This window comes from Fusarium tjaetaba (assembly GCF_013396195.1).
Source record: "Fusarium tjaetaba strain NRRL 66243 chromosome Unknown NRRL66243_c0000308, whole genome shotgun sequence".
NCBI classification, from domain to species: domain Eukaryota; kingdom Fungi; phylum Ascomycota; class Sordariomycetes; order Hypocreales; family Nectriaceae; genus Fusarium; species Fusarium tjaetaba.
The window spans coordinates 38,674-54,303 of NW_023501504.1; the positions used below are offsets into that span (position 1 = coordinate 38,674).

The window sequence follows — 15,630 nt, forward strand, 5'->3', positions numbered from 1 at the left end:
ATTGACTTGGCTAAGGTTTCATCAAACGAGTCCTGGAACGATAACTATTTGGGTGGTTTTGGCAAGACACCACCCATCATCAAGGTAAAAAGAAAAGTCAGAATCACCAAGTCTTCCTGTTGAAAATAAGAGATTGCTATGTCTACAAAGTCTCTGGGAAGTAGGAACACATGAAGATGGGAAACATAAGAGGTGACTCAAACAGATTCTCTTTCAAGATTTATAGTAAGAGGCATGTATGGTTGGTAATATCTAACTGTTGATTTCTCGAGAAGGATAACGCAGAATCAAGAATCACAAAAGCTTTACGAGCTGGCGTTCATGAGAAGCGAAAAGCTTCACCATACACTAAATGCCAGTGTATGTGAGCTAGCATAGTCTATAGAATAACAGCTAGGATATAAGCTGGTTGGGGAATCTCAGATTTGCCATTCTATCACTTAGATCTCGCTATTATGGTTTCATGGACCTCCTCGCCACCCAAAACTGCGCATTATACGCACTCTTCGTCAAAGCCTTATTGTTAAACCCATAAACAGCCTCCATACTTCTTAGCGTCCTCCCCTCAAACGTCAACGGCCCACAACTCTCATCCGTATCAAGATACTCAAACCCCATCGCCTCAGTGACCTGCACAATCTCCTCCAACGTCAACTGCACAAACGGTCCAGTTCCGTAAAGCAATGGTCCAAGATTCACCCAGTGCCCACCCGGTTTCAGAACCTTTTTGATGGTGTCGAGATAGCTCATCAAGTTGCGGGCTGTGTCGATGAAAAAGTATGTTACTATTATGTCGTAGTAGTGGGTTTTGTCGTTGAAGACGGTGGTGAAGTCGCCTTCGGTGAGGACTACGGATGTTGAGTTGAGGGATGTGTCGGGGAAGGTGAGTTCGCGAATCATGTCGGATTCTGTGGCGTGGTGGGACCAGCCGTCGATGAAGGGGTGGAGTGAGTGGGTGTTTTGAGCGCGGTTGGCTTCAATGAAGCGGTAGGCGATGTTCATGTACATGGACCATTCGTTCACAGTCACCTCGAATCCTGGTCATTGTTAGTACTGAACTGTTGTAACGCTATGTTCTTCAAGCGACTCTTACCTCCAAGTCTTGCGATGTCATGTCCGAGTCGACCCAATCCCGATCCTGGGACAAGAATCTTGACCGGATTCTCATCATCTCTCACAGGAAACAGTCCCTGGAGCGTTTTCATGAGACAAGTGAAAGTTTCCTTCCTCTCAGACTCTCCCTCTTCTGTCCAGTCTCGAACATAATGCTTCAAAGCTTGAGATACGGAAATCTTATCCACAAGCCTCCCTGCAGACTGTGCAGCACTCATATGCCTTTGAAGCTCTTCCTCATCGATGCCGTAAAATTTCATGGCATTTTGAACTATGGCATCACAGAGCTCTTGGTTCTTCTTCAAAAGAGCGTCTATGCGGGCGAACTTTTTGGAGTAGTTGACTTGATGCTCTAGTAACTTTGTTCATGTTAGGCTTCGAAAGCACACGTGAGCATGACAGACTTACAGATCTTTGAGCTCGAGAAGCATGCTTATAAAGACCCTCAAAGCGGTCAAGTTCGGCTTTCTGACGCTCATGGTATCTCCTGTATCCATACAATGCATCGAGCAGCCGATGTCTTGGATGTTGAGCGTTCCAAACCCCCCATCCTATCGCCATGCTCTTATCCAGCTTCTTTTTAGCTTCGACATGACGAGGGGTATCAGGGTTACATGAGAACTGCTCTAGTGAAGTGACAACAGACCCGGACTGTGATTCACGGGTTAGCTGGGGGAAAGTGGTTGTTGTCGCGGTGAGCATTCTCTTGCGTAGTTTGTATGCAGCGACGAGGAGGAATAGCAGGAGACAGACCAGGTTGGGGATGGAGGCGAGATCAGGGTTGTTTTTTTCCAAGGCGTCTACCTTGATGTTCTCGTCTGCAGCTGTGCATAACGGTCCGAACAGGAGGGTGAGCACCAAGTGTGGCTTCATGGTGAAGTGCAGTGCAAAGGAGGGGTTTGAAGGAAATGATGTGCATTCACGTTGGATGAAGAGGTTATCAAGGTTATGGTTGGTCACAACAGCACATACTCGTCACAATTAAGGTACCTACCAGCCCGTTTTACAGACTTTTTTATTCCCGTTGTCGAGGAATAAAAAATAAGAGTTGCCTGATTCGTTTTCTTGGCCGATGAGCACTGCAGACTCAGAGTGGATACGATAATTAGTGGTCGTTGGTGGGGTCGGCCAGGGGATCCAGTTTTTAAGGTGAGGACCTTGATGGGCATTGCCAAGAGAAGCCTCACGATGAGCGACAGGGACTAAACATCAACGACAGGGACTCGAGGGTCTTTTTGATCGCGATCCTTTAGGCTATAGAGACGTTTTATTTACTGGTGTAAGCAATGTGACTGGTTGTGATCTCCATTTGAGGGTCATGAGTACCTGAATGGCATCCCTCCACTGACCTGCACTTACACGAGGGTGTTGGATGCGGATGCATCTTGACAGACGGTGACCAACGGCTCAACCGTCATCTCAAAGCCCAGCTGAACAGTCCAGTCGAGGGAAATACTCCCCAGCAGTGTCTATAGAGCTCGTAATAGCCCCCACGCGCTGACAATGGATCTCCCAATGCGTCCATTATTCCCTCCCCGACAGCCCGTTCCTTGCTAGTCCAACACTTGCATCCTATGAACCTCGCAAGTGGCAAGGCAATTCTCTTGGCAGAGCCTGTGAATCACTCTCACTCTCGTTGCAAGGGATATAAAAATTTCCTCTCCCACCTGGATCTCACCTAACCATCCTCTCGCTCACAACATCTCTCACTCTCAACATCTACATCTCTCACAAGCATCAAGATGAAGACCACCACTTTCGCCGTCGCCCTTCTCGGCTTCTTCCCTGCCATTATGGCTCAGGCTCCCTCGCCTACTGAGTCTGTTGGTTGTGAACCTCATGGTGATCACTGGCACTGCGAGGCTGCTCGTACCGATGCTGTTGCTGCTACCTCTGAGGCTGAGCATGATCACGACCACACTGATGCTACTGGCACCGGTTCTCTTGCTGCTTCGCCTACCGAGTCTGTCGGCTGCGAGCCTCACGGAGACCACTGTATGTTCCTCACTTCCTCATTTGTAACCGTTTATTGACATATCTAGGGCACTGCGAGGGCGCTCGATCTACCCTTGCGATTGAGGCCAAGGCCACCGAGTCTGAGCATGATCATGATCACACTGATGCTACTGGCACTGGTTCTCTTGCTCCCTCTCCTACTGAATCTACTGGCTGTGAACCCCATGGCGACCACTGGCACTGCGAGGCTGCCCGCACCGGTATTGAGGCCAAGGCAACTGAGTCCGAGCATGATCACGACCACACTGACGCCACGGGCTCTGGCTCTCTCGCCCCCTCTCCTACCGAGTCCATTGGGTGCGAACCCCACGGCGACCACTGTATGTTTCTCCTCACCACGATCTTGCAATCAGTTACTAACTATCCCAGGGCACTGCGATGGTCCCGCTACCGCTGCTGCAGACAGCACTCCTACTTCCAGCAACTCAGCTGCTGTCACCGACAACGCTGCCATTGGTCAGATGATTCCTCTGGCTGGTATTGTCGCCGCTGCTGTTTTCGCTCTTTGAATCGTGAGGTTGAGAATGGATGGTCTGGGGATATTGGTGTCGAACCCTGGATTGATGCAGTGGAGGATAGAAAGACACGCACTTTCATGTAAACTTTGCTTGAAGGACCAGGAACGTTTTGACTACTGGTCTAAAGATGGAACGTAGATAAGTTCATTAATCACGACTTTTACTTGACCTTGCTTTGAAGTTGCTGTGTTGTGAATAAGTGTTGGCTGTCTTGCATGACTGGTTTCTTCAAATGAAGAAGAGGCAGTCCGATCCTGCACATGTCCTCTATAAATGCATGCAGAGTTGTTCCACTGCCCATTCCCGTAATAAATACCACAAGCCTTCTGAGGATGTTGGCGTAATTGACAGCTGAGCCTCACTCAAACCTAACCTCCACGTTAACCTTCACCCTCACCTTCACACTCACGTCACACGTCAAAACAACCTCGTCAATAGCGTAGCACCCAAAATTACCCATAAAGATAACCTTGTTTTTCCCTACCCCTGCTCTGCATGTCCAAAATTCCCCCGAGAAACCGATCACATCACATCAAAAATCTCTCAGCTCCAGCTCCAGCTCCAGCAAAAACACAAGTTCACCGGGGGCTTGGCTCCACGCCCATCAAGGTTCTCAACCCACCACCACCGCCGCCGAACATCACTGCAACTTGGCCGTGGGGAATAAACACCGCGGTCTTTTGGGTAAATGGCAAAATCTCTGCTAGCGAGTAACCTTGTTTGCAAGCTTACCTGTCTGCGGTATCAAATCGGATCTTTGGCTTTCAACGGTGCAGTCTTGGTTTTCGGCAGGAGGATCCACGGTCTGGCCGATTGCCACTTTTTTTCCTGGTGTCGGGTCTCTATCGTCATGTCTCTTCTGTAAAAGGTTTCTCGTAGACATCCAGGTCATCCCAATGTTCGCCCCACGGTCTTTTTTGTTCGCTGCCAAGAGTTCTGTTGGAGTTTTACTGACAAAGAGAGGACCTTGATGTTCACCCAATCCCCCACGCTAAGTGAGGTCGCCTTTCCCAGTAGCTATACATAATAAGCTTAAACGTCCAGAGTTTATTCTTTTCCTCAGCATCATTCAAACTCGTATGCAAATCTCCATCATGGCTCGTGTCAAGAGTTTCTTCGAGAGCCGTCGTGCCACTATGATCGCTGGGTCTCTCCTCTTCGTCGTCGCTGTCTCTGCGACTGCGAACCCAGGGGCTGTCAAGAGACAGGCATCTGCCACTGCGACCAAGACTGGTATCGACTTTGAGAGCTTGACTAGCTGTCATATGCATGGTCCTACTCAGTACGTGCCTCCTTTATCGCTGTCACAAGATATACTGACGATTCAGGTTCTGTATGGATGGCTCGGACGAGTATCAGATCGTTCTCGAGGCAACCATGACGAAGGAGCCTCCTACTTCGTACACAGACTGCCACAGCCATGGTTCAGACACGTATGTTCCCTTTTCTTAGCATTCTGGCGCCGCTAATGGAACTGGTCAGATACTGCATGAATCCCAACGGCGGAGAAGTCCAGGTCCTCGTGGAAGGTGCTACAGCCACTTCCAACACCGCCAAAGAAACTGCTGCCGCGAAGGAGAATGAGATCACTGCCGTGTCAAAATGCCACATGCACGAGGCTTCTCTGTAAGTTCGCTCTTCCACTATTGATAGACCATCCGCGCCTAACAAGACCAGCTACTGCATGGGCCCCAGCTCATCAGAGTACTATGTCCAAACTACCATCACCAACACCGAGGAGTATCCCGCCCAACTCACGAGCTGCCACAGCCATGGCGAAGAAACGTATGCTCCTCTCCCATCACAGCCAATTCCCACTTACAATTTTAGTTACTGCATGTCCGACGACGGCGAAGCTCCCATCATCCTAGCTGCAGATGTCGAATCCGGCAAAGCAGACCCTCAAGAAGAACATTGCCATTTCCACGCTGGCGTCGAGTCTGTAACCCCTTCATCCCCTCGAGAACTTGACTAACACGCGACAGGCACTGCGTCGGCGGTAGCAATGGCTCCGAAGAGGGTGGTACGCGAGACTGCGGTCGCAAAGATAGAGACTACAAGATCGGCATTCGCATAGGAATGTTGTTCGTCGTTCTGGTCGCCAGTGCCGTTGGTGTCTTCGGACCGATCCTCATGTCGACCTTTGTCCCCGTTAGATCCAACATCGTCCTCACGATTCTCAAGCAATTCGGTACTGGAGTTATTATCTCGACTGCCTTTGTTCACGTACGTTTACCCTCTCCCGTTCAAGACAATGGCTTACCGTTGTAGTTGTTTACCCATGCGTCTATGATGTTTGGTAACGAATGTGTGGGCGAGCTACTTTACGAAGCTACCACTGCTGCTATCGTCATGGCTGGTCTCTTCATTTCGTTCCTTATCGAGTTCTGTGTTCAGCGTGCTATGCGATGGCAATTGACCAAGAAGACCGAGTCCGACCCGGATAACTTGTCACCTAAGGCTGTGGCAAAAGCCGAGATGGCCAACATTACCATCATGGAGGCTGGTATCATCTTCCACTCGATCCGTAAGTCCGTCTCCCTTGTCAGATACCTCAACTAACGTCTTCAGTCATCGGTATCACCCTTGTTGTAGCCGGAGACTCCTTCTTCATCACGCTGTCCATTGTCATCATCTTCCACCAACTCTTTGAAGGTATCGCCCTTGGTACACGAATCGCCTCTCTGGGTTATGGTCAAATGCCCCTTGCTCTGGGTCACTCCCATTCGCACTCTACACCATCCCCAACCATCGAACGAACCGGAACATCTGCTGTCCCTCTGTGGAAGAAGCTCGTCCTTGCTTCTGGCTTCGCCGTTGTTACCCCCATCGGCATGGCCATTGGTATTGGTGTTCTGAACGTCTTCAACGGAAACAACCCTGCTACCTTGATCGCTATTGGTACTCTGGATGCTTTCTCAGCTGGTATCCTCGTCTGGGTTGGTCTGGTTGAGATGTGGGCTCAGGACTGGATGCTAGGAGGTGAACTCACCGATGCTGGCACCCTTACTACGGTCTTGGCTCTTCTTGGTTTGGTTTGTGGCATGGTTCTCATGAGCTTGCTTGGAAAGTGGGCTTAAACGGTCGGTCGTTAAAATGCATGGAGAGCGCGATGCGACGCCAGTGACGTCCATCGCAGCAGTTAAGAAGATCACTCATCAGAGATATAGACACAAGCAGCATACAGAAACAGTATACAGCAAACAGTTCTCTTGAATACTTTGTCACTCCATGGGAGCTTCGTGACTCAAAGGTGCTGTACTGAATGGCTTCAATTGCACCCAATCCGCAGCGCCTTATACTCGGCCGTAATCACTCTCATCCCCCATTATCCCAAGCTCAACCTTCTCTCTAGTCTCTCTTTGCGCGCGCAGCTTGGATCTTCTTGGTCAACCCTCCGATGCCAAAGAAGATACCAATAACCGTCTCATTCACCCAATTAGGCAAACACGACAGAATCCAAGTCTTGGTCGCCATGCCCCCTGCGTAAAACCAATCAGGCGTACCCCCAATCAACCCGCCCAGATATCCCTCACCCTTCAACGCAGCAGTCACCAACTTCTCCGCATACCTCTCCGTCGGCATCGTCGCCGTGCGCTGACTAAACGTCAATCGCCTCTGGAAAAAGTCATTGATGGGCATGTACAGAGAGTTGGGCGGCAGAGATCGATGCGTCCGGCTGGCGATGTTGGAACGCACTGTGCCGGTGACGGCGACCATGACGCGCACGTTGAAAGGCTTGAGTTCAAGACGCAGCGCGCGGGACCAGACGTTGATGGCGCCCTTGGTGGAGGAGTAGATGGCGCCGAAGATGTAAGGGACGAGCGTGGATGTGCTGGAGATGTTGATGATGAGACCACGGGCTTCGATGAGGAGAGGCGCAAATGTTGAGACCATCTGGATGGGTCCGAAGACGTTGACCTCGTATGTTTGGCGAACATCGTCGAGATCTGTGTCAATGGAGGGGATGGTGTGAGTTCGGCCACTGGAGAAGTCAGTTTGCGCGATATACTGAGTGAGCTGAGGGGTGAAATTACGCATTGTTGACGAGAATGTCAAGACGGCCGCCTGTGAGTTCGGAGACCTTTTCTTTGCACTCTTCAATGCTCTTGGCGGAGGTGATCTCAAGAGGCAAGACACTGACGCCGGGCTTTTCAAGGTCCTTGATCATGTCTGTGTTTCGCACCGTCGCAATGACATGGCAGCCTGTAAGAATGAGTTAGTACTCAATTGACATGTCCACAATGATTCAACTCACCCTGACGATGAAACTCATTAACAAGAGAATGGCCGATACCTCCAGGCGAGCATCTACCCTCATCAGCTTCAATCCTTAACAAATCTAGAGATCAATGGCTTTACCCAGTGATAAGAACGTAAGTTTTTCTTTCGGCCATTTTTGCTGACAAGTTTCCCAAATCTGACAGAAGATGTAAGTTGATTCGTTGAGAGTGAGCACTACAGTAATCGTGGTGTTGAAGCTTGCGATTGAGGTCTATCGAAGCTCTTAAAGTAAAGTGAAAACATGTGAAATTGGTCCGAGCTGTTTCCCCATCTTCCATCTCATGCCGAGACCCGCTGTGGATCACGATTTGGGACGTTTTAGCCATTGAGGATTGACGTGTTCGCTGCCCGCGGGCTTGCGTTAAGAGTTGAGAGTGTCACTATACGATTATCAAGTGCGAATGCGAGTGTCTATCTTAGTCTAACGATTTGAGTCAAGCAATAACTCAGTCTTAAGGGCTCTTATTAATTCCCCGTGAGTTATAACCATCTTTGGTTGATGGTAGAGTTCTTGGTCTATGAAGCGGGGAAAATGTTGCCTCGTATACACCTACAAATGCTACCCTGTACTTTGCAATACTGAGCAAGAGTGCGCATAGTTTATGAGCCTTTGATGCAAGTAGACTGAACATGAATTACACATACAACTTTAGCGAACTTCTCTTCAAACTTGTAGAAGTGACCTCAGTGTCTTTGATAATAGAAGCTGGAACTACCTTCAAGCTCAAGATGAAGCTCTCAATGCCAACTTTGTGGGATCTTATGAAGGATCATCGATGGGATGCAGACAAACGGCAACGGAACAACCTGGGAGCAGCCGAGGTATGAAGGATCAGATCGCATGGCCAGGGTGAAGCATTGGATTTGAGTAACACCCGGATTGCGTAGTCGACAGTCTCAGTGATATGTGCATATAAACACCAGTCCAGCTTGCTGCCCAGGGAAACAGTAGATCTTGTAAAAATCTCCATCACCAGACGGGCGCTTTCTCGGACTTGTCGGATTCGAGACCCTCTGAATATTTCGCCAGAAAACTTTAATGCTAATTGATGCCAAAATGGAGACTTCCAGCTCAACCTTGTAATGCGATGACAGCAAAAGGATGAACGCAGACCAAATGCCGACTTGGAGCCGCATCTTGTTAATACAACACCGGAATGAACGGACACGGCAAGATATCATTTGAAGAGAATGGACTTCGCTTCGCATTTCTCCAGTCGGCATCAACAAGCTTTACCTGGATTGTGAGAATCTTCATTTAACGCCTGCACTACAACCTGAAGCATGTTGGCCTCAAACCTTATCGCGCAAGAAAGGAGGCAGACCTGGGGGCCAGACCTTGAGCCCCGAGTTGACAGGTGCATACTGAGTGCCTTTCAGATGAGCGACGACTACGTTTCAAAGACAGATGCAAATAAGAATGGACGGTTCGCTACCATTACAGGCTAGAAATGGTCATGTGAGGTGAGATAAGAAGACACGGGTAGTTCTGAGGCAGTATAGTCTTCACGGCGAGAGAGAATCTTTTATCGGAGGATGCCTCTAACTGAACGTTGACTGCAACAGGAACCACCGCAATTGTGAACAATTCGAATAATTACTTCATAAAAGAACAAAACCTGATGAAATCGTCAAATATTTACGCTAAATGGCAACCGATATGATACATCCATCCTGTACCGTCCAAACTCCACGAGGCTATAACCTCATCCATACCCATCCCATCCAGAACCATTATTCCTTCATTCTTTTATAAACCATTAATCCCTCCATCCCGATGATATTGACGAGTGCGAAGAACTCAAACGTGATCTATTATTTGCCCGCGGATCAACAGGCGTAGAATCCATCTCAACCGCTGTACCTGTACCATCCATCTCATAAACAGGCGCTGGCTCAGGCGGTAGCTCCACCGGCCCAGGAGGCTTGTAGAACTCAGCATTGGGATCCGGTGTTCCCATTGCTTGCTGCGGCGAACCCGCTGCTGACCACGCTGGTTTCGGTTCTGTAGGTTGGTACGGCGAACCGTCGCGGTTCTCGTAGTTGGGCAGCATGGGGTGCGATTCTTCAGCGTTCTTCCTGCGGCGCTGCATCCAGAACCACACGAGGAGACCTACAACCGCTGCACCACCAACTGCTGCGCCAACGGCTACTCCCGCTGTGGCGCCCGTTGACAAGCCCGTATCCTCCTCGTTGTTCTCAGGGCTCGTCGTAGTGGCAGCAGCAGCTGTGTCTTTCGTCGTACTCGCCGAATCGGTCGCCGTCGCGGAAGAAGTCGAAGAGGTAGCCGCACCAGTAGTCGTACTCGCACTCGCACCCTTCTCCGCCGCCTCCTCAAACTCCTTCTTGGTGACCTTCATCGGCGTCTGCGAATTGGAGCACGCGGTGTTCATGGTATCGTACGTCTCGTCCACATCGCCGGGCGACTGCTTGCCGATGCACGCAGCAGAACCAAGGATGAAGTCATTGTTGTAGTTGCCAAGACCGCAGAGACAGTAATTCAGCTCCTTGCTGTCAGCGCCAGTGCACGAGGCGTCGTCGGCGGCTTGGGAGAGACATTTCTGCGCGCCCTCGGGGTAGAAGTCGAAATTGTTGTCGAGAGCCAATGAAGGCGTTAGGAGGAGGAGGAGTGTGAACCAACGCGACGCCATGTTCGATGACAATGGGACTGGATGCGTGTTGTTGGTTGGCCTTTGAGGGAGACGGGAACCTGGTTTTCAGCTGAAAAGCCACCCCAACCAGGCTAATTATGCAAAACAATTGCTGATTGATCAATCATTCAGAAGCCGAGACAGATAATTACTTGAAGAGACAAAACATTAACAGTTCCCAGCTCGTATCGTAGCGAATGACAGAAAAGAAATGAGAGAGAATAACGAATGGTGATGTTTTTGTTTTAAATGTTCGATGGGATGATGCAAAAAAGAGGAGAAGGGAGGAAAAAAACAGGGGGGAGAAGAAGAACGGAATCGGGTTCTTGGGGGGGGGGTTTTAGTGTCTAAATTATCGGAACCTCTAAGAAACTATGACGGAATTAGTGGAATAGCACCTGCGACTATGAGCAGTTTGGTTTGGTCTGATTTAATTACACTGGCCGATCCTTCAGTCAGCACCAAACCCGTCTCAGCATCAGGCGTGAGCAGCAATCGAGGATCGACCCTCCCAAGCCCCATCCGTCCATGGCGCAGTAAATCGCCTGTAGGGAGCCCTGATTGGTGATTTTGGGGCTAATTTTAGGGATGCATCAGCCGGATATCCCTCAGCCGGGGGGCTCTGTGGCTTGTGTTGATGTCGGTTTCATGGTAGAAGATTTGAGTGTGAGAACCAAGATAATGTCAGTCCATCATGATAAACGGATGATATACTTATCCGTGGCAAGGATATTTATCATCTGAATTGGTCGATCATCAGTCACAGCCCTACCGAACTTCAAGGCTTGGCAAAAGCTTAGACTAACGTGAGGCGATCTCCAACGGATGGTAACGTTGTAGGATCCCAATCAATCAGCCTTACCTTTTCTCTGAGCTGAGCTGGCATGTGGGTTTTCTATGCATCCACCAGGATATTGCTTGACTCTCACAAACAAGGGTATCATTCTGCTTCTACGTTTCTCCATTTTTTAAAATACACCAAATTTCATATCTCACTTCCGCCCCGCCCCGTCTTACAATCGACTGAACACCTTGCCAAAAATCTCACGAGCCTTCAACAGGTTCAGCAGACATATCCGCTCGTTGTCCAGATGAGCAGAGTCGCTCGACTGTCCGCAAGGTAGATGAGCTGCAGGAGCTCCAAATTCTTTCTCCAAGAATCTTATCGCGGGGATGGAACCACCCTCGCGGATATAGAGCGGCTTACGGGGTTTGCCAAGCTTGGTCTTGACTGACAGAACCTCCTCCTCCTTGGACTTTTCTGCCTTCTCAGGATCTGGTGTAGCTTCGCCAGACGAGGGCGACGTTTCAAAACACTCATCCCATGTCTCCAGAATGGCCTTCTCCAGTGTCTGGAAGATAGCATTGGTAGGATCTCCAAGCCATGGTTCAGCTCTGTTGTCGACATTGATGGTGAGTTTGTTCTGTGACTCAAGCTGAGAAAACTCATTCTCAAGGAACTTGACGAGCGCTTCAATCACGCTGCCCACTTCTTGTCCTGGCACCATGCGCAGACTGATGTGGGAGCTGGCATGACTGCTTACTAGACTCCCATCAGGACCAGAAACCTTGTATCGGTGGAGTGTCAGATTGGGCTCACGCCACCTTGCCATAAGCGACTGTTTGAGCCTCTCCTCGGGGCCCTTTTCAGGATTACTGCGGATCAAGATCTGGGCAATATCATCGTAGCGCGCTTCCTCTTCAGGTGTCACCGGAAGAATGCCATCGTAGAAGCCGGGAATCTGTACCCGGTTGCCAGGGCCTTTGAGCTTGCCAAGGATCTGAGTGAGATCTGAAAGAGGCTCGTTCATCATGTAGGAGCCGTCGACACCCGAGTGGATATCCGGACGGGGCGCATCAACGCAGACAGTTGTGTGTAAAACACCACGTAGGCCGTACGTCAAGCACGGGACTTCGTCGTCTAACCAGTAACTGTTGGCAAGCAGGATGTAATCCACTTCGCCGATCAACTCTTTGTTCTTCTTGACAGCTTCCTCAAAGCCTAATGATCCAAACTCTTCCTCGCCCTCAATGAGGAAGATGACATCGTTCTCTAGTTGCTGGTTCTCCATCAGATCAGTCACTGCATACAGTGCAGCGATGATGGGACCCTTGTTGTCACTGACACCACGACCATACAGGTAACCGTTAGTTCCTTGCATCGTGAATGGATCAGTCTGCCATTTGCCTTTGCGGCTATCGGCAGCGACAACATCATAATGGCCGTAGAAAAGGATTCGCTTTCGTCTCTCAGCAGCCTCCTTCTTAGCTGAGAAATGGGCGTAGACGACAGGATTGTGGTGCTTCTCGGTGCTGAGTAGCTCAACGTGACCACCGAGACGTTTGAACAGCGCACCGAGGTAGGTAGCTCCCTTGCGACAGTCTTCTGCAAAATCGGGGCGAGAGGAGACAGTCTTGTATGACACAAATTCTCGCAGTGATGACAGTAAGAGGTTGTCTGAAGCCTGTGATACTTCTTTCTCTTTGCTGTGGCACTTATCGGTGTCTATGGACCAGATCGAGATATTATCATCGTTGGCACCGGTGATAAAGTATTGCTTGTTCTTGTAGTTGGTGACGGCCGATGCAAGGACCTTGCCCTGGTGAGCTTCCCATCTCAGGAGGCACTGATACTTCTGGGGAACGGTTCCAGAGGAGGCATGTTGGTATTTGCCGTAGTGGGTGGTACTGTATTTCTGGAAACTGTTAGCAAAGAGTTATACATGGTTGAAAAGAATACTCACGCTGGCCCAACCATTAGTTGCGGCAGTCCACAAATATCCCCAGCCCATTTGTATCGACATAATATCACAGTCGTGAGCCTTGATAACCCTCAAGCGCTGCGCGGTATCAAGATCCCACAATTCAACAATACCATCGAGTTTGCCAGCGTACAGAAACGAGCTGTCAAGTGCTAGAGACAGGACAGACTCGCCATCGTCGGAACCAAGTGTCATGATCTCTTGGATATCACCACTAAGCTCCTCGTCATCCTCAACAGTATGCCCAAGGCTCCAAAGCTTGATTGTACCATCACCAGCACCAGAGATCAAGACATCGTCGTCGGTTCCAACATCAACTGTTGGTCCCTTGGCCATGAGCATGCAGTACACATACCCATAGTGGGCAAAGTTTCTGACACAGCCTGCATGCATCTCGAGAACTGTGTGTGCTTTTGGTATCAATCCCCATCGATCGTCGTTTCGTCGAGGCGTACTTGCGCCGCCACCAACAGCTTTGGAGTCGAAGAAGCGATGATTTCGTCGATCAGGATGCTGCTGTGACTCGGGGGACACACGAGCTGTAACGTCGTTGAGGCCAACCCATTGAATGGTGGCGTTTTGTGCACCGATGTATAATGTCTCATGTTGGGGGCTGTATGCAGTACAAAAGATATCGCCGACATCGTAGGAGCCGTAAATTTCGTATAGTCGAGTCAAGGTGCTTGGGTCCCAGACATTGATGATGGGATCTCCAGCGCTGGAAAACAGGAGTGACGCATCGGGCGATAAGGACAAGGATAGGACACTACGCTTGTGGGCTTGAACGCGTCGGACTTGGCGGAATGTGTCGAGAGACCATGCTACAATCTCTCCGTCTTGTGTACCGGCGTAGATCGTCTCATGCTGTGGACTCACGGCGAGAGCGAGGACGGTGCTTGTATGGGACAAAGAATGGACGAGGTCGGGGCTTGTGGCGGGATCTTCAGGGGCTTCGAGCGGTGAGAGGATCGGAGATGAGGGACCTGGTGACATTGTAGGTGATACCGTCCGTGAAGGCATCGTGAGGGTGTCTGGAAGCAGCTTGTTAGCTTTGAGGTCGGAGCAGCGGTGGAGGATCTCGAGGGAGGGGCAGACAGGGGTCTCGAAGAAGAAGAAGGTATGCCGAGTGATTGTTTGCGACAAGGCAAATAAAAATGAAGAAATAGGTATCTAGCGCAAGGAACGCACTCTTGATTATCACCAACTCGAATACAACTATCTGTGGTGTTGTGGATAAGCAAGATAACAAGGAGTCAGCGCTGAAGCTCCAGTGCCGAGACCGCTCAGAAATTGGGCCAGGTATGACGCGATTGCGCAATCGCCAAATCCAGGGTCTCTCCCTATTCTCCCTTGCAAAAAGACCACGAAATGAATCAAAACTTCAAAAAAGCACAGACAAAGCCGCTGAGCCCGATTGTGTCATTTTTGGTTGAGCATTCGCAATTGAACACTCTAGAGTGTTGAGGTTGTCTCTCAATTGCTGGTTATCTTGGTCGAGTACGCCACAGCCTTTTGTCATGTTGGAGCGTTTATTGGATGATGGAAGAGTGCACAGCCACTTGGCCAGCCTTGCGGGATCAATAGCCACACGATCCGGTGCCCCCGTAAATCGGCACTAGCCTTTCGGGGAATAATTGTTGATTGTAAGTGAGAAGACGCCTGAAGACTTGCCCAAGACGTGATGGGAGTTCTGAGGATAGGAGAAGATATTTGGGTAGATATTGAATGGTATGAGTCACTCGACTTTGAGTACACGTTCGACAATGAACCAGCGATGAAGGATAATACTGGGAAAGAAGGGACATGGCTCCATTCATCTCAAGTGTCAACGATAGGTATGAGAGCAACACTTACCATCGTCAGAATTGACCAACAGCTCCACGGCCTGTCTCTTCTCATACTCCAATATCTTTGCACATCCCGTACAACCACCACCATTCATCGAAGAGTCAAACATGATCACAACGCTCATAACAGCAGGACAATAAAAAGGTCTTCAGACAAAAAGATCAATCAATTAATAGAGAGAAGGAATACAAGTAAGAAAAAAGGAGTAAGATAAGACAAGCTTCTGCTCCCCAACATAACATGAGGCAGGGTAACCAGGTGACCCGTACGACCTGTACTGTATGTATACGTGTGCGCGTCTCAGAGACAGACAGATACAAAGCAACAGAGAGACATTGGGCTGGCTCACCGATATTTTAGGCCACCCCTGATCCTGATCCTGATCCTGAGCGTCTTTCAGCCCGGCTGCGGCTTGACATGGGTCCGGCTGTTGGCGAT

At 49.8% G+C, this 15,630-nt stretch overlaps 6 protein-coding genes across 6 annotated transcripts; 2 read left to right on the forward strand and 4 right to left on the reverse strand.

The window, feature by feature from the left end:
* Positions 1-453: 453 nt before the first annotated feature.
* Positions 454-1,986, reverse strand: FTJAE_11958 (trehalase; the record flags this gene model as incomplete). Its single annotated transcript, XM_037344956.1, has 3 exons — positions 454-1,037; positions 1,094-1,472; positions 1,522-1,986. The coding sequence occupies 3 exons, from the start codon at positions 1,984-1,986 to the stop codon at positions 454-456; spliced, it is 1,428 nt and encodes a 475-aa protein (XP_037201007.1).
* An 869-nt stretch (positions 1,987-2,855) lies between these two features.
* Positions 2,856-3,638, forward strand: FTJAE_11959 (uncharacterized protein; the record flags this gene model as incomplete). Its single annotated transcript, XM_037344957.1, has 3 exons — positions 2,856-3,108; positions 3,156-3,449; positions 3,499-3,638. 3 exons carry the CDS (start codon positions 2,856-2,858, stop codon positions 3,636-3,638), a joined length of 687 nt encoding a protein of 228 aa, XP_037201008.1.
* Positions 3,639-4,741: 1,103 nt separating this feature from the next.
* Positions 4,742-6,727, forward strand: FTJAE_11960 (zinc-regulated transporter 1; the record flags this gene model as incomplete). Its single annotated transcript, XM_037344959.1, has 7 exons — positions 4,742-4,929; positions 4,976-5,080; positions 5,130-5,273; positions 5,343-5,585; positions 5,633-5,873; positions 5,919-6,174; positions 6,219-6,727. The coding sequence occupies 7 exons, from the start codon at positions 4,742-4,744 to the stop codon at positions 6,725-6,727; spliced, it is 1,686 nt and encodes a 561-aa protein (XP_037201009.1).
* A 271-nt stretch (positions 6,728-6,998) lies between these two features.
* Positions 6,999-8,044, reverse strand: FTJAE_11961 (1-acylglycerone phosphate reductase; the record flags this gene model as incomplete). The annotated part of the gene is made up of 4 exons (XM_037344960.1): positions 6,999-7,632; positions 7,685-7,853; positions 7,906-7,958; positions 8,010-8,044. The coding sequence occupies 4 exons, from the start codon at positions 8,042-8,044 to the stop codon at positions 6,999-7,001; spliced, it is 891 nt and encodes a 296-aa protein (XP_037201010.1).
* A 1,647-nt stretch (positions 8,045-9,691) lies between these two features.
* FTJAE_11962 (c2h2 type zinc finger containing protein) lies at positions 9,692-10,582 on the reverse strand (the record flags this gene model as incomplete). The annotated part of the gene is made up of 1 exon (XM_037344961.1): positions 9,692-10,582. One exon carries the CDS (start codon positions 10,580-10,582, stop codon positions 9,692-9,694), a length of 891 nt encoding a protein of 296 aa, XP_037201011.1.
* A 1,013-nt stretch (positions 10,583-11,595) lies between these two features.
* FTJAE_11963 (cytosolic nonspecific dipeptidase) lies at positions 11,596-14,337 on the reverse strand (the record flags this gene model as incomplete). Its single annotated transcript, XM_037344962.1, has 2 exons — positions 11,596-13,278; positions 13,327-14,337. 2 exons carry the CDS (start codon positions 14,335-14,337, stop codon positions 11,596-11,598), a joined length of 2,694 nt encoding a protein of 897 aa, XP_037201012.1.
* Positions 14,338-15,630: the final 1,293 nt, after the last annotated feature.